Source organism: Pongo pygmaeus, chromosome 16 (genome assembly GCF_028885625.2).
Source record: "Pongo pygmaeus isolate AG05252 chromosome 16, NHGRI_mPonPyg2-v2.0_pri, whole genome shotgun sequence".
Lineage (NCBI taxonomy): Eukaryota > Metazoa > Chordata > Mammalia > Primates > Hominidae > Pongo > Pongo pygmaeus.
The window spans coordinates 98,785,702-98,812,919 of NC_072389.2; the positions used below are offsets into that span (position 1 = coordinate 98,785,702).

General features: G+C 45.0%; 1 protein-coding gene across 1 annotated transcript in view; it reads left to right on the plus strand.

Moving 5' to 3' along the window:
- Positions 1 to 27,218, plus strand: part of LOC129014423 (spidroin-2-like) — a 47,469-nt gene that overhangs the window by 14,850 nt on the left and 5,401 nt on the right. Inside the window, exons 2-3 of the mRNA XM_054451845.2 lie at positions 2,632 to 2,727; positions 3,820 to 3,964. Of these exons, the coding sequence (XP_054307820.2) occupies positions 2,632 to 2,727; positions 3,820 to 3,861 (138 nt within the window). The 3' untranslated portion in view covers positions 3,862 to 3,964. The remainder of the gene's footprint in view (positions 1 to 2,631; positions 2,728 to 3,819; positions 3,965 to 27,218) is intronic.

Here is a 27,218-nt window from a genome sequence, read left to right on the forward strand (position 1 = left end):
CCTTATTAGTCATTGTTCCACAATAATCCACAATTATTGTGATCTGCATAATTTAAGCTGTGTTACTGCCAAGCCTGGGTTGTACCCTGTAGGAAAGGTAAAGGGTGTGGAGGAAACAGAGCTCTTCCTGCATCCTCACTTCCTCTCCTGTTCCACTAGAGATAAGTCATATGTGCACATCTAGCTGAAAGGGAGGCTGGGAAATGAATGCACTTGGGCAGCCATTGTTTCACTGTTATGAAACAAGGGAGCTTAGATTTTGTGGACAACTAGCAATATTTGGTAGACAACTAGAAGCTGGGTGCATCTCGTTGATCTAGCATGGCATAGAAGAGGAAGTGCTGGCTCTAGACCCGAAGACGTGGGTTTGAATCCTTGCTCTGCCATTTTAAATTGGACAAGCTGCCTCATCTCTCTGACCATGGCTTGCTTCAACTGCTGTGCCTTCCTTAAGTAGCAACTGGGAGGATTGTAACACAACAGGCGCTTGATACCCTAGTCATGGTTGCAAGAAATGAAAACCAGCTTGAGTTAGCTTGAGAAAAGGGAGATTTAATTTGAGGTCCAGGTCATCTCAGAGAACCCAAAGGCAAGAACTATAGATGGACCTTTGTAGGGAAGGACTGGAATTTGAAGGCAAAAGGAGGAAAGAGGAGGGAATTTGAGGATCCCTCAATCCATTAGCAAAAACCGCTGGTACTAACTCCAAAATAAATCCTGACTGCGTCTGTTTCTCTCCTGTACCTCCTTCCCTAGTCCAGGTCACCTTTGAGCCTTCTCTGGACTGATGACTGACTGGTCCCTCTGCCTTCATTCTTATGCTCTCAAATCCATCCTTTCACACAAGAGCAAGAGTGTAGTTTAGAAACATTAATGAGATATGTCTCCTGTTTGAGACCTGTAGTGTCTTCCTACAGCAACGTAGCTCCTTACCCTGGTTTACCAAGCCCCATGCAATGTGACCTCCCCTCCCTGACTGCATCTGCCACTCTTCCCCTCTTCCACTTTGCTTTAGCCACGTGGTCCAGCTGTATATAAATATGTCATTTAAATCTTGCTCCTGCCTCAGGGCCTTGCACGACTATTTTCCCTTCCTGGAGAAATCTTGACACTTTGTGCTTTTAGTAATCCACACTTCAGTATAAAATCTTAGAATGACCTCTATCATGTCAGCCTACTTTAATTCTCTACACAGCCATTAACACAATTTTATAGTTTTCTCACTAATATACTTATTTATTGTTACCCAATTCCCAGACCCCATCACCCCAATAAATGCAATCTTTATAAAAGCAGGGAACTGCCTATCATGATCTCTGATATATCCTGTTTGCTTAGGAATACTTTTTGAATGAACTGAGTTAATTTAAAAAATATATGTAACTTTACTGCTTGTAACCCTTTCAAAATTTGTGTATTTTGAACTTCTTTCCACTTCAACGAATACACAATTACTATATGCTCACAGTATTCCGTTACTTAGAGATACCATAACCAATGTAAACAACTTCCTACTGTTGAATATTTAGTGAATATCCTTATATAGAGACGTCTTTGCACATTCTTCATTATTTCCTAGAATACATTTATACATGTGAAATAATTGAGTTAAAGGATAGTCTACTTCTGAGATTTGATATATGAAGCAAAACTGACTTCTAGGGAAACTGCGATTGTTTTTATGTCCTCTGATGGGGCATGAGAGTGCCAGGTTCCCCAGGCCCTCGGAAAAGGACTATTATCATTTTTTATTTCGCCAATTGGATGCACTAAAAACATCACCTTGTTGTATCAATTCATGTTTTAAAAAATTACCAATGGTGTTGAACATTTTTCTTCTATTTATTGTATTTAATTCTTTTGTTCCTCTCCTTGACTCTTTTTTTTTAAAACAAGTGCATCATCTTCACGCGTTATTCTTGGTTGTGGGTTTCCTCTTTCATCCTCAGAGACTCACATTCAGGTGGGAGAACATTTGCAAGAATGAGGGAAATTGATTCTTGCCATGCACTCTAAGCTCCCAAGAGGCCCTCTCCTTCCTCACCATTAGAATACAAATTGGCTGCTGGGGAGTGAGGAACCTGTGTGAAGAAAAGTCAACAGTGACTAAGAGGCCGGGCTTTATACAATCCCAGTCACTGGTGCACCCCTCTCAAAAGCTTCCAAACCCTTACAAATTGCTTCTGAATATCAATGGGGAATCTCCTGCTTGGCATACAACTTAGGCATCGGCACCTTAATCAGAATGAAAGCATCCATTTCTCCATTCTGCAGAACTGCTCAGAGCTGACCAAAGCCAACCAATTACATGGGTATTTATTGAGCACCCAAAGCATTGTCGACTAGTTGGGGAGACGCCTTCCTGGGTCTTTGAAGGACATCTGGAGTGATTTAGGCCTCATCATAAGATACAAGCAAAAGCATTTCCTTCTACAGTTAACACTGGAGCAGGCCACATCACAGGGCCAGCCAAGCTTTGGGCCAAACCTCTATCATCAGCAAGATAGAATCAACAGCTTCGGACTTAGACTGAGTATGGAAATCCACATTTAGGAGGTAGTTAACAATGGTCAAATAGCAAAACCAATATTTTTGTTGTTAGTCTTTAATTTTTCTGCTCTTGTTTTTCAGGAAGGTGTGACTTGCAGAGGAGTTGGTTCATTCTTATGTACATTTACTGGAGAAGTTCACAGCAGGAGACTGGGGTCTGAGACACACGCATCTTTGGTGAGAGAAGGTGGGGATGCAAGCTAGGTCCCCGTATACGGCTATTGGAGGGGACTGATACCCCCAAGCCAGTGCTCTTAAACAGTGATCGGCTTTCCAGGAAGCTCTATATTGTCAGTGAAAGGGCTGTTCTTTACACTTTACTCTGAGGGTTTGTGTGTGTGTGTGTGTGTGTGTGCATATGTACACAAGCATGCATAGTCACGAGCAAGCATGACTGTGTGCATGAGTTCAAGTATTCTTTCTGAAAAGAAATGATGAGGCCGGGCGCGGCGGCTCACACCTGTAATCCCAGCACTTTGGGAGGCCGAGGCGGGCAGATCACAAGGTCAGGAGATAGAGAGCATCCTGCCTAACAGGTGAAACCCCATCTCTACTAAAAATACAAAAAATTATCCGGGCGTGGTGGTGGGCGCCTGTAGTTCCAGCTACTCTGGAGGCTGAGGCATGAGAATGGCGTGAACCCAGGAGGCAGAGCTTGCAGCGAGCGGAGATCGTGCCACTGCACTCCAGCCTGGGCGACAGAGTGAGACTCTGTCTCAAAAAAGAAAAAAAAAAAAGAAAAGAAGGAAAGAAATGATGGTGATAGTAGAAAGTTGTTGTTGTAAAAATATCCTTTTTTTTTTTTTTTTTTTTTGGAGAAAGAGTCTCACACTGTGTCACCCAGGCTGGAATGCGGTGGCACAATCTCGGCTCACCTCAACCTCTGCCTCTCAGATAAAAGCGATTCTTCTTCCTCAGCCTCCCAAGTAGCTGGGATTATAGGCACCCACCACCATGCCCAGCTAATCTTTTTGTATGTTTAGAAGAGACAGGGTTTCACCATGTTGGCCAGGCTGGTCTCGAACTCCTGATTTCAAGTGACCTCCCCACCGCAGCGTCCTAAAGTGCTGGGATTTCAGGCATGAGCCACTGTGTCCAGCTAAAAATATCCTTTCTTGGTAAAGTAAAAAGCTTGCAAATGCATATTTGTCTTTCCAATTTTTTCCCTGTTATCTGTGAAATCATCCGATCATTAGATCTACTGCTTTAAAAGATAAGCTTTTCATGTAACTGTGATGTTCTGTTTTAATGGAAAATTGACTTTTGCAGTGTGCCCCAAAGAATAAAGCCCTCAAAGGATGTGAAGCCTGAACTCACTTCAAATGCTGGGGAGGCCCTTTCCTTAGCTGAGCTGTGGAGGAACCAGGACTCCTGTGGCACTGCCCTAACGAGGAGGCAGTGCTGCCAAATTCAGGTGGGTGTCCCCTTGGGTGGGGCTGGCTGGACTGTGGACAGGAGGCACCATTCAGCTCACAGGAGAAGCTGCCTTGGTGCAGGAGAGGGTCCTGTGATCTAGAGGCTTGAGCAGATTTGGAGGGAAAGGTGAAGAGGAAAAGTAAGGGTGTAAACAAATTAAAAATCAAAAAACAAATAACCCCATTAAAAAGTAGGCAAAGGACATGAACAGACATTTCTCAAAAGAAGACAGCCAGGTAGCCAACAAACATACGAAAAAATGCTCATCTCTAATCTTCAGAGAAATGCATATCAAAACCACAATGAGATACCATCTTATGCCAGTCTGATTGGCTTTTGTTAAAAGGCCAAAAAATAACAGATGTTGGCAAGGCTGTGGAGAAAACGGGACATTTATACACTGTTGGTGGGAGTGTAAATGAGTATAGCCATTGTGGAGATCAGTTTGGAGATTTCTCAAAGAACTGAGTTGAGCTGCCATTCAACCCAGCAATCCCATTATGGGGTATAGATCGAAGGGTAAATAAATCATTCCACCAAATGAACACATGCACCTGTGTGTTCACTGTAGTACTCCTCACAATCACAAAAGCATGGAATCAACATAGGTGCCCATCAGTGGTGGATTAGATGAAGAAAATGTGGTACATATACACCATGGAATACTATAGTCATAAAAAAACAAAATCATAGACCAGACGTGGTGGCTTGTGCCTGTAATCCCAGCACTTTGGGAGGCCAAGGCGGGCAGATCACCTGAGGTCAGGAGTTCAAGACCAGCCTGACCAACATGGTGAAACCCTGTCTCTACTAAAAATACAAAATTAGCTGGGTATGGTGGCATGCGCCTGTAATCCCAGCTCCTCGGGAGGCTGAGGCAGGAGAATCGCTTGAACCAGGGAGGCGGAGATTGCCATGAGCCGAGATCAAGCCATTGCACTCTAGCCTGGGCGACAGAGTGAGACTCCATCTCAAAAAACACCAAAAACCAAAAACCGGAAAACAAAATCATGTCCCTTGCAGCAACATGGTTGCTGCTGGAGGCCATTATCCTAAGCAAACTAACACAGGAACAGAAAACCAAATACCACATGTTCTCAGTTATAAATGGGAGCTAAATATCGGGTATACAAGGACATAAAGTTGGGACCAAAAGACACTGTAGACTACTAGATAGGGAAGGGACGGAGGGAGGCAAGGGTTGAAAAACTACCTGTTGGGTACTATAGGAACCTGGGTGATGGGATCATTCATACCCCAAACCTCAGCATCACACAAAATATCTCTGTAATGAACCTGCACATGTAACTTCTGATTCTAAAATATAAGTTCAAAAAGAAAAAAATTCCCCCTCAACTACCAGTTCACCCCCTCTTCCTCCCTCCTTCCTAGCTTCCTCCGATTATATTCATTTTAAAAATCCATGGGTTTCCAGGGAAATTATTTAAGGGGCCAACGTATGCCGCCAAAGTTAAATAATCAAGAGTCTAGACATTGGGTTTTTAATTTAGGGAACTCAAAAATAAAGCAAAAAGATAAATACAAGCAAAAAGAAGTTTCACTATGTTCCCTGGGGTTAAAACAAATGCATGGTAGGGAGCGCTGGGAACCCTGAACTGAAAAACTACAGAATCAATTAAATGGATGCAGAGTGATGGTGGGTAGATGGCTCCCCGTTGTCGCTTCCCTGTGTCATCATTCTTGCTAATTCTCAGGGCTGGAGACTCTAGAGGTATTATCAGGAGATAAGAGGCCAGTCTCATACTCCTGGGAGAAAAATCCCCGCCGATTTGCAGTAAGATCTTGGATTTGACCTGTGACTTTTATGTCACAAAGTATCAGCGATTGCAATTCGGGTAACAGAAGAGGCCAAGTCAGCTTTATCTTTTTCCTCCCTCCCGTCCTCCCTCCCCGCCTCCAAAGGACAACCTCAATTTGTTTGGAATTATAATTAAGCAGCAACCTCGTGAAATACCTACCAGAGGCAAGGGTGGCATCTGCATTCCTTGTGTTATCTGGTCGGACGCCCCCGCAGGCCGTCTAACTTACTCAAAGGCGCGGCTGAGCGTTTGCAGTGCGGTCTGCACTGAGATTCCAGGTCCCACGTGTCGCACATCGCGGTGGCCGCGCTTGTTTTCGTGATGCTGGGGATGCGGTTGTTGTGCTCCTGGAGAGGGGAAGGGCTTGGGAAATGTAACTTACGAATCTTCTTAACGGTTGCCAACAAAACTCCGCAGCTGAGCTGCAAGCACTGGGCAAGGGGCGCCCGGCAGCTCCCGCGCAGAGCGCACGGAGGACCCGGGGTTGGGGGTTGGGGGTCGGGGGCCCAGCAGTGCCCTCACCCCGGAGGGCTCCAGTCACAACCCAGAGGGGTCGACCCTCTGGCCTGTGAGTTGCTGCGAGGCGATGGGCTGGGGAGAGGGATTCTCGAGTTCAAAGGCAAGGCTTGCAGCCACCTGTCGCTGGAGGAGGAACTGGTGGGGACCCCCGGGGAGGGGGGCGGGCTGGGCAGGAAGGGCAGGGTCTCTTCCCGAAGGACAGCGGGCGGGAGATGGTTTCTGTAAAATAATACCGAGGGATCCGAGAGCCGGCACTTCAGAGCCGCCAGACCCCCTGTCCCTGGGAAGACCGACTAGCAGGAAGTCACGGCCACTTCTAAAGGAGTCAACATTTTGCACGCTTTCGCACTGGTTTTAGCACTTTTATGATCTGATTGAAAAGTAGTCGTAAAAAAAAAACCCTAAAATTAAAAATTTAGAAAATAGATTTGTGAAGTCATAACAATTTACATACATACAACTGAAAAAGCGCGCTTAGGTGTGTGAGGTGTTTCATGTGCTGTGGAAAATGTTTGATCTGCGTGTGGGTCTGGCGCGCAGGGGTGGGGGGAGGATGGTCTCTAGACTCCCTGGTCCGTGGCCTACATGTGAGAACCAATAGACTAGAAGTTTAAACAATCAGACTCCTCCGGCTACCTTATGTGAGGGAAACTTCTGAGCTTCCAAATCCATACATTCAGCCCAGATGCAATCGCTGTTTTGAAAGCTTGTGTCCAGATGCCTGTGGGCTACATGGATGTCTCACAGGTAAAAATCAACATTTCTAGACTTCTTTCTCTGAGTTAGAGCTGGGAAGTTACTTTGGATGCCTCCCTCTTCCTCAGCAATGCTTCTTCGTGTCTTCTTAGTGACCACATTTGGCAACTTTCTAAAGCATCTCTGGAGCCCCACACCCCCACTCTCTGGCCCTTCACTGTCATAGCCTGGCTGAGGCCTTCCGTGGCCATTGTCAGGGGCTCAGACCGCCTTCACTTGACATTTCTGACGCTCCCATGTACCATACCATTCCCACGCATAACACCTCTCCCCTAAGAAGATACGCAGCACCAGTAGTCATAAGGGAAATGCAAATCAAAATCACAAGATACCACTACTTACCTAAAGGAATGGCTAAAATAAGAAATAGCAACACCACCGAATTCTGGCAGGGATGTGGAAAAACACATTACTCATACATTGCTGTTGAGAATGGGAAAAGGTACAGTCACTTTGGTGGTTGGTTCTTTTTTTTTTTTTTTTTTGAGATGGAGTCTCACTCTGTCACCCAAGCTGGAGTGCAGTGGCACTATCTCGGCTCACTGCAACCTCTGCCCCCCAGGTTCAAGCGATTCTCGTACCTTAGCCTCCCGAGTAGCTGAGACTACAGGCACCCGCTACCACGCCCATCTAATGTTTGTATTTTTAGTAGAGACGGGGTTTCATCACGTTGGCCAGGCTGGTCTCGAACTCCTGACCTCAAGTGATCCTCCTGCCTCAGCTTCCTAAAGTGCTGGGATTACAAGCGTGAGCCACTGTGCCCAGCCCCAGGTATAGTCACTTTGGAAAACAGTTTGACAGTTTCTGTAAAAACTAAACAAGTAACTACCACGCAACAGTTGCATTCCTGAGCATTTACCCCCTGAGAAAGAAAAACTGTTCACAGAAAAACCTGTACACAGATGTCTACAGCAGCTTTATTCATAATAGCCAAAATCTGTCCTTCACTGGCTCAGAGGTCCTTCGACAGGTGAATAGTTAAGCAAACTGTGCTACATCTATACCCTGGAATGCTACTCAGCAACAGGGAGTGGAGTATTGATACTTGCAACAGATTAGATGACTCTCCAAGAAAAAATGTCGAGTATGACAAGCCAAACCCAAAAGGTGTATATAATCATACGATTCCATTTATATAGCATTCTTGAAATGACAACATTTTGTAAATGGAAACCAGATTAGTGGTTGCCAGGGATTTGGCGTGAGGGTCAGGGTGCAGGGAAGTTTGTGTGGTTATAACAGGAGAGAGCCTTGTGGGTTGGAATTGTTGAATAATAGTTGACTGTGATGATGGATACACGAAACTACAGAGGTGACACGAACAGCAATGAGTACAAGTAAAACTGGGAATCTGAATAAGATGGGAATGGATTGTATTAGTATTAATACCCTGATTGTGATATTGGACTATAGTTTTGCAAAAATATTATCATTTGGGGAAACTGAGTAAAGTATACAAGATATTTCTCTATTATTTCTAACAACTGTATGTGGATTTACGCTTATTTCAATTTTTAAAGTTTGTTAAAGATTTTTTAAATTTATTTTCATTTTTTTATTGTGGTAAATATCCATAACATGAAATTTACCATCTTAATCATTTTTAAGTATACATTTCCGTGACGTTGAGTACGTTCACATCATTGTGCAACCATCACTACCGTGTATCTCCAGAACATTTTCGCCTTCTCCAGCTGAAACTCTGCACACATTAAGCTCAAATTTCCCATTCTCCCCTGCTTCCATAATTTTGTTTTAAACTGCAAGAAAACTCCTAAACTCAAACTCCTCCTGGGCACCTCATCACCTACAGGGAAACTCTCTCAGTGCCCTTGGGTGCCCTGGCCCTGGCATTACCCACCTGCTGGTGTTCTGTGAACCCTGCCTTGCCTTGCCTTGCCTTGCCAAGCCTCTGGGGTTTGTGTTATCTCTTAACACAGGCATCCAGCTTCTCTCAACCTGGAAAATTCAGTTTCAGGGCCCTTTCCAAGGCCTGGGAAGGGATCCCAGCACAGTGTTCACATGGCCCTAAGTTTTGTGAATTTGCGAAAATAAGATCTTTTCATTGCAATCAAGAGTCACCTGGAGCATTTTATTTCCTTGTCCTCTTGTTGCTTCCACTAGCTGAGTAGTCCCAGCTACTCAGGAGGCTGAGGCAGGGGAATCGCTTGAACTCAGGAGGTACAGGCTGCAGTTAGCTGAGATCACACCACTGCACTCCAGCATGGTGACAGAGCAAGACTCTGTCTCAAAAAAAAAAAAAAAAAAAAAAAAAAAACAACAAAAAAAAAACCAAGGGGAGGAAAACAAAGATGTAAAGATGTTAAAGACTGACCACTGTAAATAATAAGACTACTGTGAACTCATAATCGCAAAGTCTACAGTTGGGATGCTGTTAACTACTACATTATGCTTGCTTACAGAAAAATATTTGAAGAATCACATAGTCAAAAGCAAAAATCCAGAAATTGTCAAGAGAACTACAATTATTGGGCCTCACTGAGTGTTCACATTGGTGAGTAATAAAATTACAAATTATTTGTAAGTCATAGAATTTTAGAACTAAGAAGCATCTCAACTTGGGAGTCTACTGTTTTACATAAAAGAAACCCAAGACCAGAGAAATCAATTAATTTACTGAAGGTCATACCCTATTAAGTCATATGCCCTAGCCACACTTTCCAACCAGGCCACAAACTCAAATGAACTCAAATCTTACTGAGTACCTATCATATGCGAGGCATTCTGCCAAACACCTTGCTAGGTGTCTGGGAACATATGCCAGGCATTTTCTAGGCACTCACAGTTGCCTCATTCTCACAACAGTACTCTGAGATGTGTATCATTATTGATATGATTTGAATCTGTGTCCCCACTCAAATCACATGTCAAATTATAATTTCCAGTGCTGGAGGTGGGGCCTGCTGGGAGGTGATTGGATCATGGAGGGTGGTTTCTCATGAATGGTTTAGCACCATCCTCTCAGTACTGTCCTCACCATCGTGAGTTCTTGTGAGATCTGGTTGTTTAAAAGTATGTAGTACCAACTGAGCACGGTGGCTCACACCTGTAATCCCAGCACTTTGGGAGGCCGAGGTGGGTGGATCACCTGAGGTCAGGAGTTCAAGACCGGTCTGGCCAACATGGTGAAACCCCGTCTCTACTAAAAATACAATTAGCCAGGCACACCACTGCACTCCAGCCTGGGCAACACAGTAAGACTCCATCTCGAAAAAAAAAAAAAAGGTGTGTAGCACCTCCCGCTTCTCGCTCCCACCTGCTCTGGCCATGCGATATATATGCTCCCACTTCGCCTTCTGCCATGATTGTAGTGTCCTGAGGCTTCCTTAGAAGCCGAGGAAATGCTACCGTGCTTCCTGTACAGCCTGCAGAACTGTGAGCCAATTAAACCTCTTTTCTTTATAAATTACGCAGTCTCAGGTATTTCTGTATAGCAGTAAGAGAAGGGACGAATACAGTTATTATCCCTGTTTAGAGAAGAAAACATTGAGTCACAGAGCGCAGAAGTAATTCTCCCAAGGTCACGAAGTTATAAGGTCAGGTTGCTGGAATTCAAGCCCAGGCAGCTGGGCTCCCAAGTATGTGTTCTTGTGTGTTCTATGAGACTGTTTCTGGGGAAAGATAAAAGCACAAAGATCTTTGGGGCTTGGCTTTTGGTTTTTTAAAGGCTTAGGAAGGGTGGTATTAGATGGGAGTCTTAGAGCGTGCCTGGGAACTATGCGGCTGAGAGGCGTGACTGGGGAGGTCCCGAGTCTAGGACATGGTAGGTACCCGATAAAGGTTGAGTTCATTTGAGTTTGTGGCCTGGTTGCAAAGTATAGCTAGGATATGACCCTTAATAGGGTATGACCTTCAGACTAGGGCATAGGGAGATCCAGATTTTGTGGAGCTGGAAGCTAATAAAATTTGGCAGCCCTCCTTTAAAATACAAAATTATGATTGTAAAATTAGGTGCAAAAATGAGTATTAGAATGAGGATGAACTCAATAAAATGCAAATTTTTAAAAGTTCAACTACCACAATCATTGCACTATCTAAAAAAATTATATGATCTTTTTATTAACTGCCAGACTGACCTCCACAATGCTTTTGTCCTTCCACAGTTTTTCTGTACACTCTTTGATTGCCTCTTTTTATGAGAAGGTAATATTTTCTACACTGAAAATAGATCATTCACTCCTTCCTCTGGCATGGCTGATAGAAATTTGAGTTTTATTCTTAACACTTTAGAAATAATTTGTTTCACTTCCAATTAATTTCTGATTTGATCATGCACATATTTAGGACCACTGTAAAATTGAGAAAACCTCTCAAGATTTATATATGAGCCGTGAAGTTTTAGGGTACTTTGGGTTTGCTGAATGACTAATCTTAATAGTCATTGAACTCTTTAAATCAATGAAGCTCAATAGCAGTTCATTGTTGATTTCTTCATTATAGTGTGTACTATAAGTTTAATTATCTTGTTGATGCCAGTATTTTGGGAGCAAATTCAACTTAATCTGATTTTAAGACAAATCTTTTCCCAATGCATTCAAAAGATTCATTCAGTTAATTGGATTATGTAAAAATCTAAGGGCTTAGTCATCGCTTCTGTTAGAAATAGAACACCTTTCTCTTAGTGAATTTCATCTTTGAACATATCTAAAATATTTTTTTACAATTTTTAATGTCAGAATGATTTCGATTGATTTCATTATTTTGAGCACATTTTGTTCATAGTCCATTAAGTTTACCTGACTTTACTCTCAGTTCTTTTATAAACAAATCTAAAGATAATTAAATAAGTTCATTTTCACCAAATTAGGAGTCTGTAATTTCTCACTTCTTTTATTGAAATGTTCCCAAACATATTTCCGAATTCTAAAGCTTTATCAACTTTTTGAGTAGTCTTTTTCCTCTCATTTATGTTCGGATTCCTCTTCCAAGACTTTGAAAATATCTTTTATTGGGTTTCTTTTACATAAAACAATAGACTCCAAGTTGAGATGCTTCTTAGTTCTTTTTTTTTGAGACAGAGTCTTGCTCTGTCGCCCAGGCTGGAGTGCAGTGGCGCGATCTCAGCTCACTGCAAGCTCCGCCTTCCAGGTTCATGCCATTCTTTTGCCTCAGCCTCCCGAGTAGCTGGGACTACAGGCGCCCGCCACCACGCCCGGCTAATTGTTTTTGTATTTTTAGTAGAGACGGGGTTTCACCGTGTTAGCCAGGATGGTCTCGATTTCCTGACCTCCTGATCTGCCCGCATCGGCCTCCCAAAGTGCTGGGATTACAGGCGTGAGCCACCGCGCCCTGCTGAGATGCTTCTTAGTTCTAAAATTCTATGACTTAGTAGAGGTAAAATAATTTGTAATTTTATTACTCAGCAGTGTGAACATTCAGTGAGGCTCAATAATTGTAATTCTCTTGACAATTTCTGGATTTCTGCTTTTGACTATTTGATTCTTCAAATATTTTTCTGTAAGCAAACAGAATATAATAGTAACAGCATCCCGACTATAGACATTGTGATTATAAATTCATAGTAGTCTTATTATTTACAGTAGTCAGTCTTTAACATCTTTACGTCTTTGTTTTCCTCCCCCCCTTTTTTTTTTTTGTTGTTGTTGTTGTTTTTTTTTTTTTTTTTGAGACAGAGCCTTGTTCTGTCGCCAGGCTGGAGTGCGATGGCGCGATCTCGGCTGACTGCAACCTCTGCTTCCCAGGTTCAAGCGATTCCCCTGCCTCAGCCTCCTGAGTAGCTGGGACTACAGGTGCACAGCACCATGCCTGGCTAATTTTTTTCTTCTATTTAGTAGAGATGGGGTTTCACCATGTTGGCCAGGATGGTCTTGATCTCCTGACCTCATGATCCACCCGCCTCAGCCTCCCAAAGTGCTGGGATTATAGGCGTGAGCCACCGCACCCGACCCCTCCCCTTATGTTTTTATAAATCTCTAGATTTTGGAGTTATGCACTCCAAATTGCTTAATTTTATGTGTCTACTTGGCTAGGCTATGGTGCCCAGTTTGGTCAAACACTAATCTGTCTAGATGTTGCTGTGAAAGTACTTGAAAAAGGTGATTAACATTTATGCCAAGTTGGCTTTAAGTAGAGTGATTACCTTCCATAAAGTGGGTGAGCCTCTTCCAATCAATTGAAGACCCTAAGAGTGAAGACTGTGGTTTCCTGAAGATGAAACATAAGTCATATTCACGGGTTCCAAGATGTGGATGGTAGCTTTCCAGGAAGGAGGAGACAGCCCACCTCTGAGAGATGCTGCATCTCCCACTTTGAGAGAGTCACCCTGCAGCGCTACGGTGGGCTTAGCAGAGTGAGAACAGTAGAAACCATGAGCAAAACAGCAAGGTCTTGAGGGTCAGAGAGAATTTGAGTCCTGGTGCACGAGCTGTGTCTGAGACTGTTTCCTTATTGTAGACAGGAAAATCAGACTTGGCTTGTTCAGATGGTTGAGCTGACGTTTACAAAATGGAAGCTGTTTCTACGCTCATGATCGGGGTGGGATTTGGGAGAGGGAGACTTTACGCTATAAGGTGTTGCTTCAGCCCAGCCCCTCTTTGCGCGGATGAAACTTACTTTCATATGATTACAAAGAAACAGCAAAGATAACTAGCTGCTGGGATTAGCACAACTTCTTCAGCAATCTAGACACCTGTTTCCCACACCTGGTCTGGCATTAGAATTAGCTGGGGATCTCGTTAGAAATGCAGGTCCCATTGGTCTCCAGAGCTACTGAACAGAATCTCCCAAGGTAGGATTTGGGAATAGGTATTTTTTTTTTTTTTTACTCTATGTAGCTCAAACAGACATTTATGCACTCATGTTCAAAACAGCATTATTCACAAAAGCCAAAATGTGGAAGCACCCCAAGTGTCCATCAACAGGTGCATGGATAAACACAATGTGGCATATTCAGACAGAAGAATATGACTCAGCTTTGAAAAAGGAGGAGATTGGGACATAGGCTACAGCATAGATGAAGCTTGAGGACATTTTGCTAAGTGAAGTAAGCCAGAACACAAAAGGATTCTACTTATATGAGGCACCTAGAGTAGTAGAATTCAGAGACAGAAAGTAGAATGGTGGTTGCCAGCGGCTGGGGAGAGTGGGGAATGGGGAGTTGGTGTTTAATGCATACAGAGTTTCAGTTTTAGATGATGGGAAACTTCTGGAGATGGATGGTGGTGATGGCTGCATAACAATGTGAATATATTTAATGTTACTGAGCTATACATGGAAAGATGGTCAAAATGGTAAATTTTATGTTACATACATTTTACTACAACAACAACAAAAAAGGCTGCACAGGGCAGGTGCGGTGGCTCATGCCTGTAATTCTAGCACTTTGGGAGGCCGAGGCGGGTGGATCACTTGAGGTCAGGAGTTCAAGACCAGCTTGGCCAACATGGTGAAACCCCGTCTCTACTAAAAATACAAAAATTAGCTGGGCATAGTGGCACACACCTGTAATCCCAGCTACTCAGGAGGTTGAGGCAGGAGAGTCGCTTGAACCTGGGAGGTGGAGTTTGCAGTGAGCCAAGATTACACCACTGCACTCTAGCCTGGACAGAGCAAGACTCTGTCTAAAAAAAATATATATATATACTGCACATGCTATTCTAATGAATCTGAGAAGTTAGGATTGAGGCTCGTCTGTTCCTATTCATTTGTCCCTAGCTTACACTGCACCCTTCCTTCTTGATGCTCACCATCCCAAGCATGCATTTAGACAGGGATGTAGCTGGCACTGGGGAGGACCCAGTGTTCCCTGGAGGAACATACGGTCGCAGCACTGCGAGGTAGAACAGTTGAGCTAGAAGAGCTGGTGAGCCCCCTCTGCTTCCTCTCAGTCCTCTCCACCAGCCAGGGTGATGACAGCCATGCTTGGGGAGGTGAGAGCCGGGCCCACTCAGGCGTCTGAGACCAAACTTCCCCATCAATGATGTGGCCCAGGCTTCTCTCCAGCTCTGAGCTGCCACCCCCAATGTCATAACAGCCAGGACAACCAGCCTCTGCGGCTCATTCTCACCTCCTAGCAGGGGAAGGGGACACATGGGTAGGCAGCTCTTCTCCTGGGAGATGAAGCCTGGCCACTGTGGGATTTGGAAGGTCAAGAAGACAAAGGAGGCAGACTACTAGGGACCAGCTGCCCTCCCAGCCCCCGTCTGCTGCTAGCTGGGGTTAGAGCCACATTTTCTATTTCTTTTTTTTTTTTTTTTTTTGAGACGGAGTCTCGCTCTGTGGCCCAGGCTGGAGTGCAGTGGCGCAATCTCCGCTCACTGCAAGCTCCGCCTCACGGGTTCACACCTTTCTCCTGCCTCAGCCTCCCGAGTAGCAGGACTACAGGTGCCTGCCACCACGCCCGGCTAATTGTTTTTGTATTTTTAGTAGAGACGGGGTTTCGCCGTGTTAGCCAGGATGGTCTCGATCTCCTGACCTCGTGATCCGCCCGCCTCGGCCTCCCAAAGTACTGGGATAGCAGGTGTGAGCCACTGCACCCAGCCTAGAGCCACATTTTCTTGGGAGTTTCTCCTCCCAACCAGAAGTGTCACCCTTGAATTAAGATAGTGGTTAAATACTACTAAATAAATTAATTGCTCTCTTGAATTGGTGTTCTCTGCCTGCTTATGCTTTTCTGGTTGCTTTTGATGGTCCTTTGGATAAATTCAAAAGTAGTATTAATAATTGAAGAGCATATAGGTAGTCACACAACCACACTCACACTCATAATGAGAGGTGGCCCCTCCTTTGCTCTTCAAGTCAAAATCGATACCAGGAAGTTAGAGTCTCCAACATCAAACTGTCTCTTTCCTGCTCTTGCTGGAACAGACACAAGGGGTCAAGTCTATGTATAGAGGTTTGGCGTGAACCAAGTGCAAGAGCTTTTCATTTTGTTCAATGATTGCGACAGGTGCTGGGTCCCAGCAGACTTTAAATAGAGCAATCATATGTTCTGTGACAAAGAACACTAAGGGAGAGAAAGTAGGAAATAGGAAGTGGAATGCGACTTTTTATTCAGCCAGGACTTCAGAAGAGGGGAACAGAGAAAGCCAATCAGTTGGTTCCAAGAGACAAAGCTGTGGGAGCAGAAAGCTCTGGACAAGTGGAACTCTTGTCAGGGAAGTCAGTGTCCCTGGTAAAATGAGAGGCAAAGCAGATGGGCCAGCAGTAGGGGAGCCTTTGTGAGTGGGTTGGGGGGCAGATAAAGGACATCCTGAAAGAAGATAGGTGAGTAATCATGGCCAGAATGCCTCCATTTACAAAATAGCTGCGAAGGACAGATGAGAAAATGAAAGATGGGATTTCTCTGAGAGGGGAGCAGAGATGGGGGCGGGCTGGGGTGGGGGGATTCATTTTTACTGAATATGCTTCTTTCTGTTTTGTTTTGTTTTATTTTATTTTTGAGATAGAGTCTTGCTCTGTCACCCAGGCTGGAGTGTAGTGGCGTGATCCTGGCTCACTGCAACCTCCGCCTCCTGGGTTCAAGTGATTCTCCTGCCTCAGCTTCTTGAGTAGCTGGGATTACAGGCATGCGCCACCACGCCTGGCTAATTTTTGTATTTTTAGTAGAGACAGGGTTTCACCGTGTTGGCCAGGCTGGTCCCGAATGCCTGACCTCAGGCGATCCACCTGCCTCAGCCTCTGAAAATGGTGGGATTACAGGCGTGAGCTACCGCACCTGGCCTGAATATGCTTCTGAATCTTAGAAGTTTGTGCTATTTGCCGTACAGGTTGAGTATCACTTACTGGAAATGTTTGGGACCAGAAGTGTTTCAGATTTGGTAATATTTGCATTGTACACACAGGTTGAACATTCCTAATCTGAAAATCCAAAATCTCAAATGTTCAAAGGAGTATTTCCTTTGGATATCATGTTGACATTCAAAAAGTTTTGAATTTTGGAGCATTTTCAATTTCAGATTTTCGGATTAGGATGCTGAACCTGTATTAGTTATCTAGAAAAAAACAGAAAACAGATAAATTCATGAGTACACAAATTGGGGGTGATTAAAAGGGCAAAAAAATAAAAAATCATAGATTGAGAGAGGATTTTTTTTCCTGGATTGTAAATAAAACAGTTAAATTAGACTGTACATATAAAATTACAATATTTATAGGTTAAAAATAGCAGATTATTGGCAAGTTCACATGGTTTAATCCAGGGTTTCTCAACTTTGGCACTGTAGACGTTTTGATCATTCTTGGTTGGGCTGTGATATGTTCAACAGCATCCTTGACTTCTACCAGGTGGTGCCAGGAGCATCTCCCCAGTTGTGACAATTGTCACTGTTTTCTGTGTATCTAGCAGAACTGGCAGTATAATTTGTGGGGCCCAATGCCAAATAAAAATGTGGGGCCTCTTGTACAAATATGTATTAAGAGTTTTGGCCGGGCGTGGTGGCTCACACCTGTAGTCCCAGCGCCTTGGGATGAATCGCTTGAGGTCAGGAGTTTGAGACCAAACTTGCCAACGTAGTGAAACCTTGTTTCTACTAAAAATACAAAATTAGCCAGGCATGGTGGCACATACATGTAATCCCAGCTACTTGGAAGGCTGAGGCAGGAGAATCACTTGAACCTGGGAGGTGGAGGTTGTAGTGAGCTGGAGGTTGCAGTGAGCTGAGATTGCACCATTGCACTCCAGCCTGGGTGACAGAGCAAGACTATCTCAACAACAACAAAAGAATTTTAAGACAGCAACAGCAGAGCATTAAATTAAATGTGGGGCTGGGGTCCTTCTAAGCTTGGTACCCCATTTGACTGCTCAACCCACACACCCACAAAGATGACCCCGATCTCCAGATAGTGCCCGATGTCCCCCAGGGGGCCAGATTGTCCCCCATTGAGAGCCACTGGTTTAATTTAATACATTTAGGTTTACATATACTTATGCTCAGAGTCATTAAAAAGAAAATTGCATGAATGCTTTACAAAATGCATAATATCGAGTGCCAGAAGGTTTGGGTGGCAGCCAAATCTGGCCCACCATCTGTTTTTGTGAATAAAGCTTTATTGGAACACAGCCATGCTCATTTGTTTACATATTGGTTGAGGCTGCTTTCGTGTTGCAACAGCAGAGTTAAGAAGTTGCAACTGAGACCGTATGGCCCGCAAAGCCTAAATATTTACTATTTGGCCCTTTATGGAAAAAATTTGCCAATCCTGTTCTAGAGGACTGAGTCTTCAACCTGTGGCGGTGCTGGTGGTGGAACGGGTGGAATTAGCTAGAAGTCCGTGGAGCATGGGCTTCTCTAGCCCTTATTATCTATACAAGCTAGAGCAGCTAGGGCACTTGTTGGGAGGTAATAGGAAATGGCTCCAGATTATTTAAGCAAAGGAATATTTATAGGAAGGATATAGGGGTGTTTACAGAATCAATGGTTGGCTTAATTAATGCATTAAGTAGTGTGTGGAGTGCACACAGGGGAACACATTGCTCTCTTTTGTGTTCAGCTTGCTAGCTCAGTTGGTATCTAGAGGAGAAAACTATCAGGATGGAAGATATTTGAGTGTTACAAGAGTTGTAGGCTGGCAAAAGGTAGGGTCCAGGTTAGTTTTTATTTTATCTGGACAGGTTCATTTCATTCCTAATATTCTTTTGAATTTCAGTTACTTTCTGTTTTTCATTTTTTAAAAAATACTGCATTTCTTGGGGGAAGTGTTTGGTGGAAGCAGTTGAAAGGAAGGCAGTTTGATGGAAACTCAAGTGGTTTTTGATGAGTGATAATAATTATTATTATAGGTTTCCTACCTAAGCCGTCTCAGTGGGTAGTGTTTGCAAATTAAACACACTATAAAATATTCAGCCGTTTGCCACAATCTCGACTGATTTGCATAATCCCCTTGCACGCGCTCTGGGGTGAGCAATTCCCTAATTAATTATTAAATTCCCATCTGTACTCCGTGAATGGGATAATGAAATTCCAGCAAGCCTTGAGAAAAGCCAAGCAACGCCCTCTGGAGAAGGCTCCTGGCTTTCCCGGGCTTGGGTCCTTCTTCCAGCCAGGGGTCCCTTCCTAAATATCTCCCCGAAGGGCTAATTGTAGATTTGGCTGGTGACTGAAACAGCTCCGACCTTCCTGTAACCCAGGATTCCACGGTTCTGGTCTCAGCCCCATACCACACACAGCCAGGCCACCGAGGAATCACCAGTGGCATGTCCAATATGGCTTTATAAGGACATTTCCAAACTCATCGTAGGTTTGGTTTAAGGACAGCTTCTGAGGTTCATTGCTATTCCCCTATTACCTCATTTTTGGGTGCATTTTTTTTTTCCATATGGCCGAAGACCAGTTTTATTCTCTAGTCATTTGAAAGGAATTTGAAAGCCACTTTTCCTTCCTTTTTCCATTTTTTTTGATAAACCCATGACACCCTCCCTGCAGCTCTGGGAAGAACAGGCCCAGAACAGTTGTAGGCAGGGTGGGTGCGTGCGGTGGGTGAAGAGGCAGAGTCGCCGTAGTGATATTGGTGATACTGGTGGCTAGGTAAGCGGGTAGCTTAGGATTCAGGTGCAACACAGGGCCCTGAAAAGCTGGCTTGTTCACCTGAGAAATGACATTTCTGAGACAGTTCACTGTGGGCCACTCAGGTGGCTCTTGTCTGGGGGCATTGTCTCTAGGTAGACTCTTTGTATTTAAAAAAAATAGCTTTTGGCTGGTGTGGTGGTTCATGCCTGTAATCCCAATACTTTCGGAGGCCAAGGCGGGAGGATTGCTTGAGGCCAGGAGTTCAAGACTACCCTGGCCAACAAAGCAAGATCCCTGTCTTTGTTTTTTTATTTTAAAAACAAAACAAAACAGCTTTTATTAATCCATGCTGTCTTTAGACACATCGAAGAGAAATGTTTATTAAATTGCTGCTATTTGAGATTTCTTGGGGTCACGTGCTCCTCCAACTTTCCTGTGCAAACAGATCACCTAGCAATGCTGTTAACGTTGCAGGTTCTGATTCTGTGGGTCTGGAGTGGGATCTGAGATTCCGCATTTCTGGGAGACTCTCAGATGTTGCTATTGCTGCATACCACACTGAATATCAAGAAGCTGGGCGATAAGGGCATACTTGTAAACAGGGAAGAAATCAGATTTACATGCAAATGCGAAGATTCAACCTGATGAGGTCATGTGTACTCTTTAAGCTTTTTAGTGAAAGGCATGATTAGCTGGGATTAGAGCAAAGCCAGCATGAAACTTACATTCTTATTAGGATCACTTTTTCTTTTTTTTTTTTTTTGAGACAGGGTCTTGCTCTGTTGTCCAGGCTGGAGTGCAGTGGTGTGATCACAACTCACTGCAGCCTCCAACTCCTGGGCTCAAGTGATCCTCCAGTCTCAGCAGCCTGAGTAGCTGAGATGACAAGCATGGGTCACTATGCCCAGATAATTTTTTTTTTTTTTGTAGAGACGAGGTCTTGCTATGTTGCCCAGGCTGGTCTTGAACTTCTGGCCTCAAGTGATCCTCCTGCCTTGGCCTCCCAAAATGCTGAGATTACAGGCATGAGCCACCGTGCCTAGCTGCATCATTTTTTTTTCATTTCAACTAGGCCTGTGTTAAAATTTAGAAGTAGATCTAGAATTGCCCCTTGGGTCTGAGTGTATTGTTGACCTGATGTAATTGTGAGGTGTTTTTGTTTTTTTTCTTTCTTTCTTTTACCAGCTGGATGTGACTTACAGAAATTTTTCTAATCTCTTTGAAATTCTTTAGCCATCTGTAAAATGAGGATCATAACAGCTGGTATCACTGGGTGTGAACTCTGGAATTACACTAACTTGGGTTCAAATCCCAGCTTTGCTACTAGTGTGTTTTTTTCCTTTTCTGAGCCTCAGTCTCATCTGTTAGTACAGAACCAAGCTAGGACCTGTCCTCTAGGATTGTTTCGAGGATTTGATGAGGAACAGTGCCTGGCACATGGCAGATGCTCAGTCATGCTAGGAGCAGCAGCACTCTAGCAGTCTGTGGAAAGTCTGCCTGTCAGCCGGTTTAAGACAGACATGCCCAAAGAGGGACAGGGAGGAGGGAGTGGGCTGAAGGTTTGGGAGGCAATCTGTTCTTCCATTTCCCATTGGTGAAGTGTTCATTCTTCTGCAATTACTGTGTGAGGTTCAGGGGATACCTAAAGAAGAATCTCAAAGGCATCCTGTAAGAAAGTGGTCGAAAGTCTGGTAGGAGCAAAGTAAATGCCAAATCAGACACAAACTAAAAAATCGTCATCCCCCGGAGGCTGACTGATCAGAATGGCCCCCTGGGTGACAAAAATCATGCAGTGATTCCACTGCAAGTTGTGAGGATACACGTGCAGAAGAGCAAGACGCTACATTGGAGCAGGCAGCCTCGCTGCTGAGGGCCACCCTTTCTGTCTGAATCCTTTGAAGCCCCAGGCCTCCCAGTGAGGCGGCAGCCAGGAAGCTGAGTGAGGTTAATGTGCTACTGGTTGATCTGATGTCCGAGGAGGTTGCAAACTGGTGGCCTGTATGTGCTCAGCTTGCAGATGTGTTTTATTCACCAACCCCCAGATTGTTTCTTTAAACATGTGGATTACCTGCCATTATTAAAAGTATTGACGATTTCATATCAGAGCCCAAATTCTAACTACAAACATAAAATAAGCCATTATGGGCCCGTGTTGCTGGTGGCAGCAATCTGTTGGTTCTGAATAAAGTCTGGGCCCGGAGCTGGGCATACCTTCTCAGAGGGCTCATCCTCACCACCTGGCCTGCTTCAGGCATCACAGTCCCTGCCTGGCCTCTGTAGGCATTTTAGTTTGTGACTGTTTTATTTCTTGTGCCTTCGGCCACAATTTATCATTCAATTCTTCTGTTTGGGGGCAGAGGAGCTGCATTTATCAAAATATTATTGCTTCCCTCCATCTTTATTTCCTTAAAGCCTTGTTACCAGTAGCCACTGAACAATGAAAGGTGTATCAGACTCAGAATCAGAAGATCTGGGTGTTGTCTAGGTGTTGATACTTACCAGCTTTGGAACCTTGGGCAAACAATCTTTCCAAGTCATAGCTTCTTTGTCAAATGCTGGCTCATAATCATAATGACTGAATGGGCAGTAAGGGAAAGGTGTCTGCGGACTCCCTAGGGTGTGGAGACAGAGGGAGCTACAGGAGGGGAGGGTGGGGATGTGATGCCTCAAGACGAGCGAGGAAGATGGAGTTGAAGTAGGCAATTAACGCTGGGCGCGGTGGCTCACGCCTGTAATCCCAACACTTTGGGAGGCCGAGGCGGGCAGATCACAAGGTCAGGAGATTGAGATCATCCTGGCTAGCATGGTGAAACTCCGTCTCTACTAAAAATACAAAAAAAAAAAAAAAAAAAATTAGCCTGGCGTGGTGGCGGGTGCCTGTAGTCCCAGCTACTCGGGAGGCTGAGGCAGGAGAATGGCGTGAACCTGGGAGGCGGAGCTTGCAGTGAGCGGAGATTGTGCCACTGCACTCCAGCCTGGGCAACAGAGTGACTCCGTCTCAAGAAAAAAAAAAAAAAAAAAAGAAGTAGGCAATTATACAGTCATAAGTGCTATCATGCAGAGATGCTGGGGTGGGGGTAGTGGCTTGGTTCAGCCTCCAGGTGGGAGGTGGCTGGACAGGACTTTGTGGAGGAGTCAATGAGCTGAGTCTTGAAGGAAAACTTGGCTTTGTCAAGAGGACATTAAAATGCACAGGCTTCTAAGAGAGTCTGTTAGGAAGTCATTCGTAGAGTGTTCCCTTGGCTGTAGGTGAGAGAGGGCTCTTGGCAGCCTTCTAGAGATCCCTCCAGTGCCCTGGTGGAAGCTGAGCAGCTGAAGCTGGCTTGGGAAGTTCACAGCGCCAGGCTGATGTTTCCCCACCAAGCCCGCCCTGTGGGTGGGGAGAAAGGAACATGAACATTTGGGTCCCTGCTGAGGAACATTCGGTGGTCGGTTAGTGTGACAGTCAAGACAGAGTTAAAAATAGGATTTTGGCCCCTTCCATCTGGAACCATCACTGTGCATTGAAGACTGGAGAAAATAATGTAATCTGATTGTTCCGTTGGGTCATTTCTGGGAATATAAAGACATTTTTCCAAAACTGGAAGTCTGTGTGCATTGAGAGAGTATTTCAGGGCTCCGTTCTGTGTCCTCCCCTAGCCTCCCCATGGTCTTCCCCTTCCCGGCCTCCTGCTCCACAGCGGATGCCTGTTCCCCTTGAAACTCGACTTCATTAGAGATGACCCAGTTTTTTCCGCACTGAACTCTGCTAGGGTTGAAGATGCATTTGGCTGCTTGAGAAAACCCCAGCCTGCTGCCCCTCACTGCACTGCACTTGGCAGATGTCTTCTGCAGAAGGAATGCTGAGAATTTCCCTTTCCATCATGTCAGATCATCTGGCTTGGTCCTGGCCCTTCCCCATGAGCCCAGTGGACACAGCTGGAGCAGGGCGGGGCCCAGGCACATTGCTGAGCTGGGAGCTGAAGCCTCTTCTGCTTGAAGGCCACAGCGGAGCAGGGCTGACCCAGGCCAGCATTTCCCAGGTGGCATGGGGGAAGGCTCTGAGCCTGATGCACAAGTGGAAGGAGACGGGCAAAGGCCTGCTCCTCTCATGTAAGCTTTAATCCTGGGATTAAACCCATCAGCTTCCCCAAAGCACCTCACTATTTGACGAGGAGATCTTCAAGAAAGAGTCACTTCTGCAGGGGTGGACCCAGGTTTTGGGTGACCTGAAGTTCCTAGGATTTTTTGAATCCTCCTTGAGAAGATAAAATTAAGTACAGCGTCTTAGAAGGGGCCTTTGGAAAGGAGGGCCTCTGAGGCCCAAGCTAAGTTAGTGTCGTGGTGAATCTGCCATTCCCATCTCCATTGTAACAGGCAGAAAATCAGACTTAAGAGCTGGGAAGACATTTTGGAATGGGCTTTGGTTGTTCATTTAGGAACCTGCCTTTGCCGGGCCATCTGATGGCCAGGGGGTCACTGAGGAGTGGGGCAGTGGTCCTGGGGCCCACGGGGCCTGGTGTGTGTAGGGGCACACATGGGAGCTAGTACTGCTGGGGGAAGTCCATAGGACCAGTTTAAAGTCAGCAGGCAAGATCAGGTCAGCTAAAATGACAAGTGGAGGATAGCAGGATGCCAGTCAGGGAGGCGAATGAGCTCCAAGAGCCAGATGGGATCTGATGTAGGAGGAAGCAGGTCGGAAATGAGCTTGGAGGTGGCTAATGTTATGCGGTGGCGTCGGGTAACATTTATGAGCCGCTCAATGTATGGCTATCTCAGGTTGTCTTCCAGATAGAATGGGTAGATTTTTATTTGCTAGATTTTGCACGATAGTTTAGGGATTGAGCATTTTCGCCTCACAGCCTCATAGATCTGGGTTTCAACACAGGCCCAATTGCCTCTATTTGCTGGGTGGCTAGATCATACCAACCTCTAGGAGAAAGAGAAGTGACTGCCTTTGGAAGTGGACAGGTTCCAACCCTAAGTCTGTCATGTCCCAGCTTTGAGCCTCATATTTCTGTATCCATAAAACTCATATCAGGCCGGGTGTGGTGGCTCATGCCTGTAATCCCAGAACTTCGGGAAGCTGAGGTGGGCAGATCACCTGAGGTCAGGAGTTCAAGGCCAGTCTGGCCAACCATGGCCACCATGGTGAAACCCCGTCTCTACTAAAAATACAAAAATTAGCTGGGCGTGGTGGCAGGCACCTGTAATCTCAGCTACTTGGGAGGCTGAAGCAGGAGAATCGCTTGAACCCGGGAGATGGAGGTTGCAGTGAGCCAAGATCTCGCCGCTGCACTCCAGCCTGGGTGATAGAGGGAGACTGTGTCTCAAAAAAGAAAAAAAAAAAGACTCATATCATACATGTTTTTGAAAAGGTGTGATCGTCAAAATAATTGACACAGGTAAAGTCTTATTGCTAAATTTTTAAATACAACTCTCGGGCTGGGCGCGGTGGCTCACGCCTGTAATCCCAGCACTTTGGGAGGCCGAGGTGGGCAGATCACGAGGTCAGGAGATCGAGACCATCCTGGCTAACACGGTGAAACCCCGTCTCTACTAAAAAAAAAACAAAAAAAAATAAAATTAGCCGGGCATGGTGGCATGCACCTATAGTCCAGGCTACTCAGGAGGCTGAGGTAGGAGAATGGCGTGAACCCGGGGGAAGCGGAGCTTGCAGTGAGCCGAGATCACGCCACTGCACTCCAGCCTGGGTGACAGAGTGAGAGACTGTCTCAAAACAAACAAACAAACAAACAAAAACAAAAACTCTGTAGAAACCACCAGCAGATGCAAATCAGTAAGTATGTACCACTTACAAGCTTGTTCTAATAGACATGTAGAGAACCCAATCAGCAGAGTTGGTGCACGCTTCTCAGGCCCACATGGAACAGTGACACACACCTGACCACATTCTAGGCCTCAAAGTCGCAAGTCTTAAGGGTGTGTATCTATACAGACTCCAGGCCTTGCAACCATATTCATGGGCTAATCCTAGCAACGTTACTGAGCTTGCTTATTGATCTGCATGTGACAATACCCACAGTTCTTGCAATCTTAATGTCAAATGGAAACATTGAGCTTCAGAATATAAACATAATGTGATAGGAATCATTACATTTTAAAACACAGAATATTGTTTGTTTATGAATAAACACTTAGGTAGCAAAAAGCCTAAAGACGCAGAAGGAAGGATCTACCTATTGGTGAGAGTTTCAGAGGTTACTTTACTTGTACCTGAAATGTTGTGTTTAAAGCATAAAAAGGCCTGGGCCAGGTGCAGTGGCTCATGCCTGTAATTCCAGCACTTTGGGAGGCCGAGGCAGACTGATCACCTGAGGTCAGAAGTTCAAGACCAGCCTGGCCAATATGGCAAAACCCCATCTCTACAAAAGTACAAAAATTAGCCGGGCATGACGGCGGGTGTCTGTAATCTCAGATACTTGGGAGGCTGAGGTGGGGAGAATCGCTTGAACCCGGGAGGCGGAGGTTGCACTCCAGCCAACATTGCACTCCAACCTGGGCGACAGAGCAAGACTCCATCTCAAAAAACAAACACACATAAAAAGGTCTGAAATAAATGTGACAGTTTCATATATTTAATGTACTTTGTGTTTACCTAGAGCTTGTTCTATCCCTTACTTCATCTTTCATCAGAATTGAGATCATTACTATTAAGAGAAAAGGGCTCAGTGTTGGGCACATAATTGGTGTCCAGCAAATGTTTCATCCTGACTAGGCTTTAGGAGCACATCCAATGAGCTGCAGTGGGAGAAAGTTCCTAGGGTAGGGCCTGGCTAGTGCAAGCGCCCAGGATGGATTTGCCTCTCCTTCTCCTGCCTTCAGGTTTTGGTCCAGCCTCGTACCTGGAGCCTTGTGGATTGCAGGGCCAGGCTGACTTTCCGGATGCAACAGCACAGCCTGCTCTAACTGGTTAGCTCTCCCACAGCCCAAGAATCTGGGAGGCTCTGTGAGTTCTGGAAACATCAGAGAGGCAGCAGCAGGCCTCCGAGGCTGGGGAGACTGGGCATTAGCCCATGACTTACCCTCGTGTCCCCACCTCCAACAGGACAGCAAGACCCTCTACTGCATGTTACTGCCAAGCCATGCATGTCACCGTTACCTGGCAGGTCAGGGAGAGATGGACATTCCTGGCTGCCCCATTCCTCCATTTTCTTGCTGTATTACTCATTAATACCCACCCATCCTGATCTTAGGCCGTGGAATTTCTACCTTTTTAGGCTAATTAGCAAACCTATTATACAATAACTACGTGACTGGGTTTCCATGGCGATTTGCGTGTTCTGTCTCATGGTGCTTTCCAAAGAGCCTATCTTAATCCTCATCAGCCCCACCACGGCTCGTCTCCGCCATATCTCATTACAGCGAAAGCTTCTTTAAGAAAACATTGTTTTTCATGAAGCTCATTTCACTGGGGCAAAAAAAGCAATCTCAAATCTCAATTTTTTAAAAACAAATTTGCATTTTGAAAACAAAGGCTTTTTGAGTTCAAATTCATTAAATTGCCTCTAACGCAGCATGTAATTGAGAGTAACTTGTTTCTAATCATGAGTTTTGTTACCATCAGGAGATATTAAATACTTTTAGCATACATGCTGTTAAGCAGATTAAAGGCACTTAGGATTCATGTTCGTGTGGCCACTTCGTGGATATGTGCAGGCAAACCTTG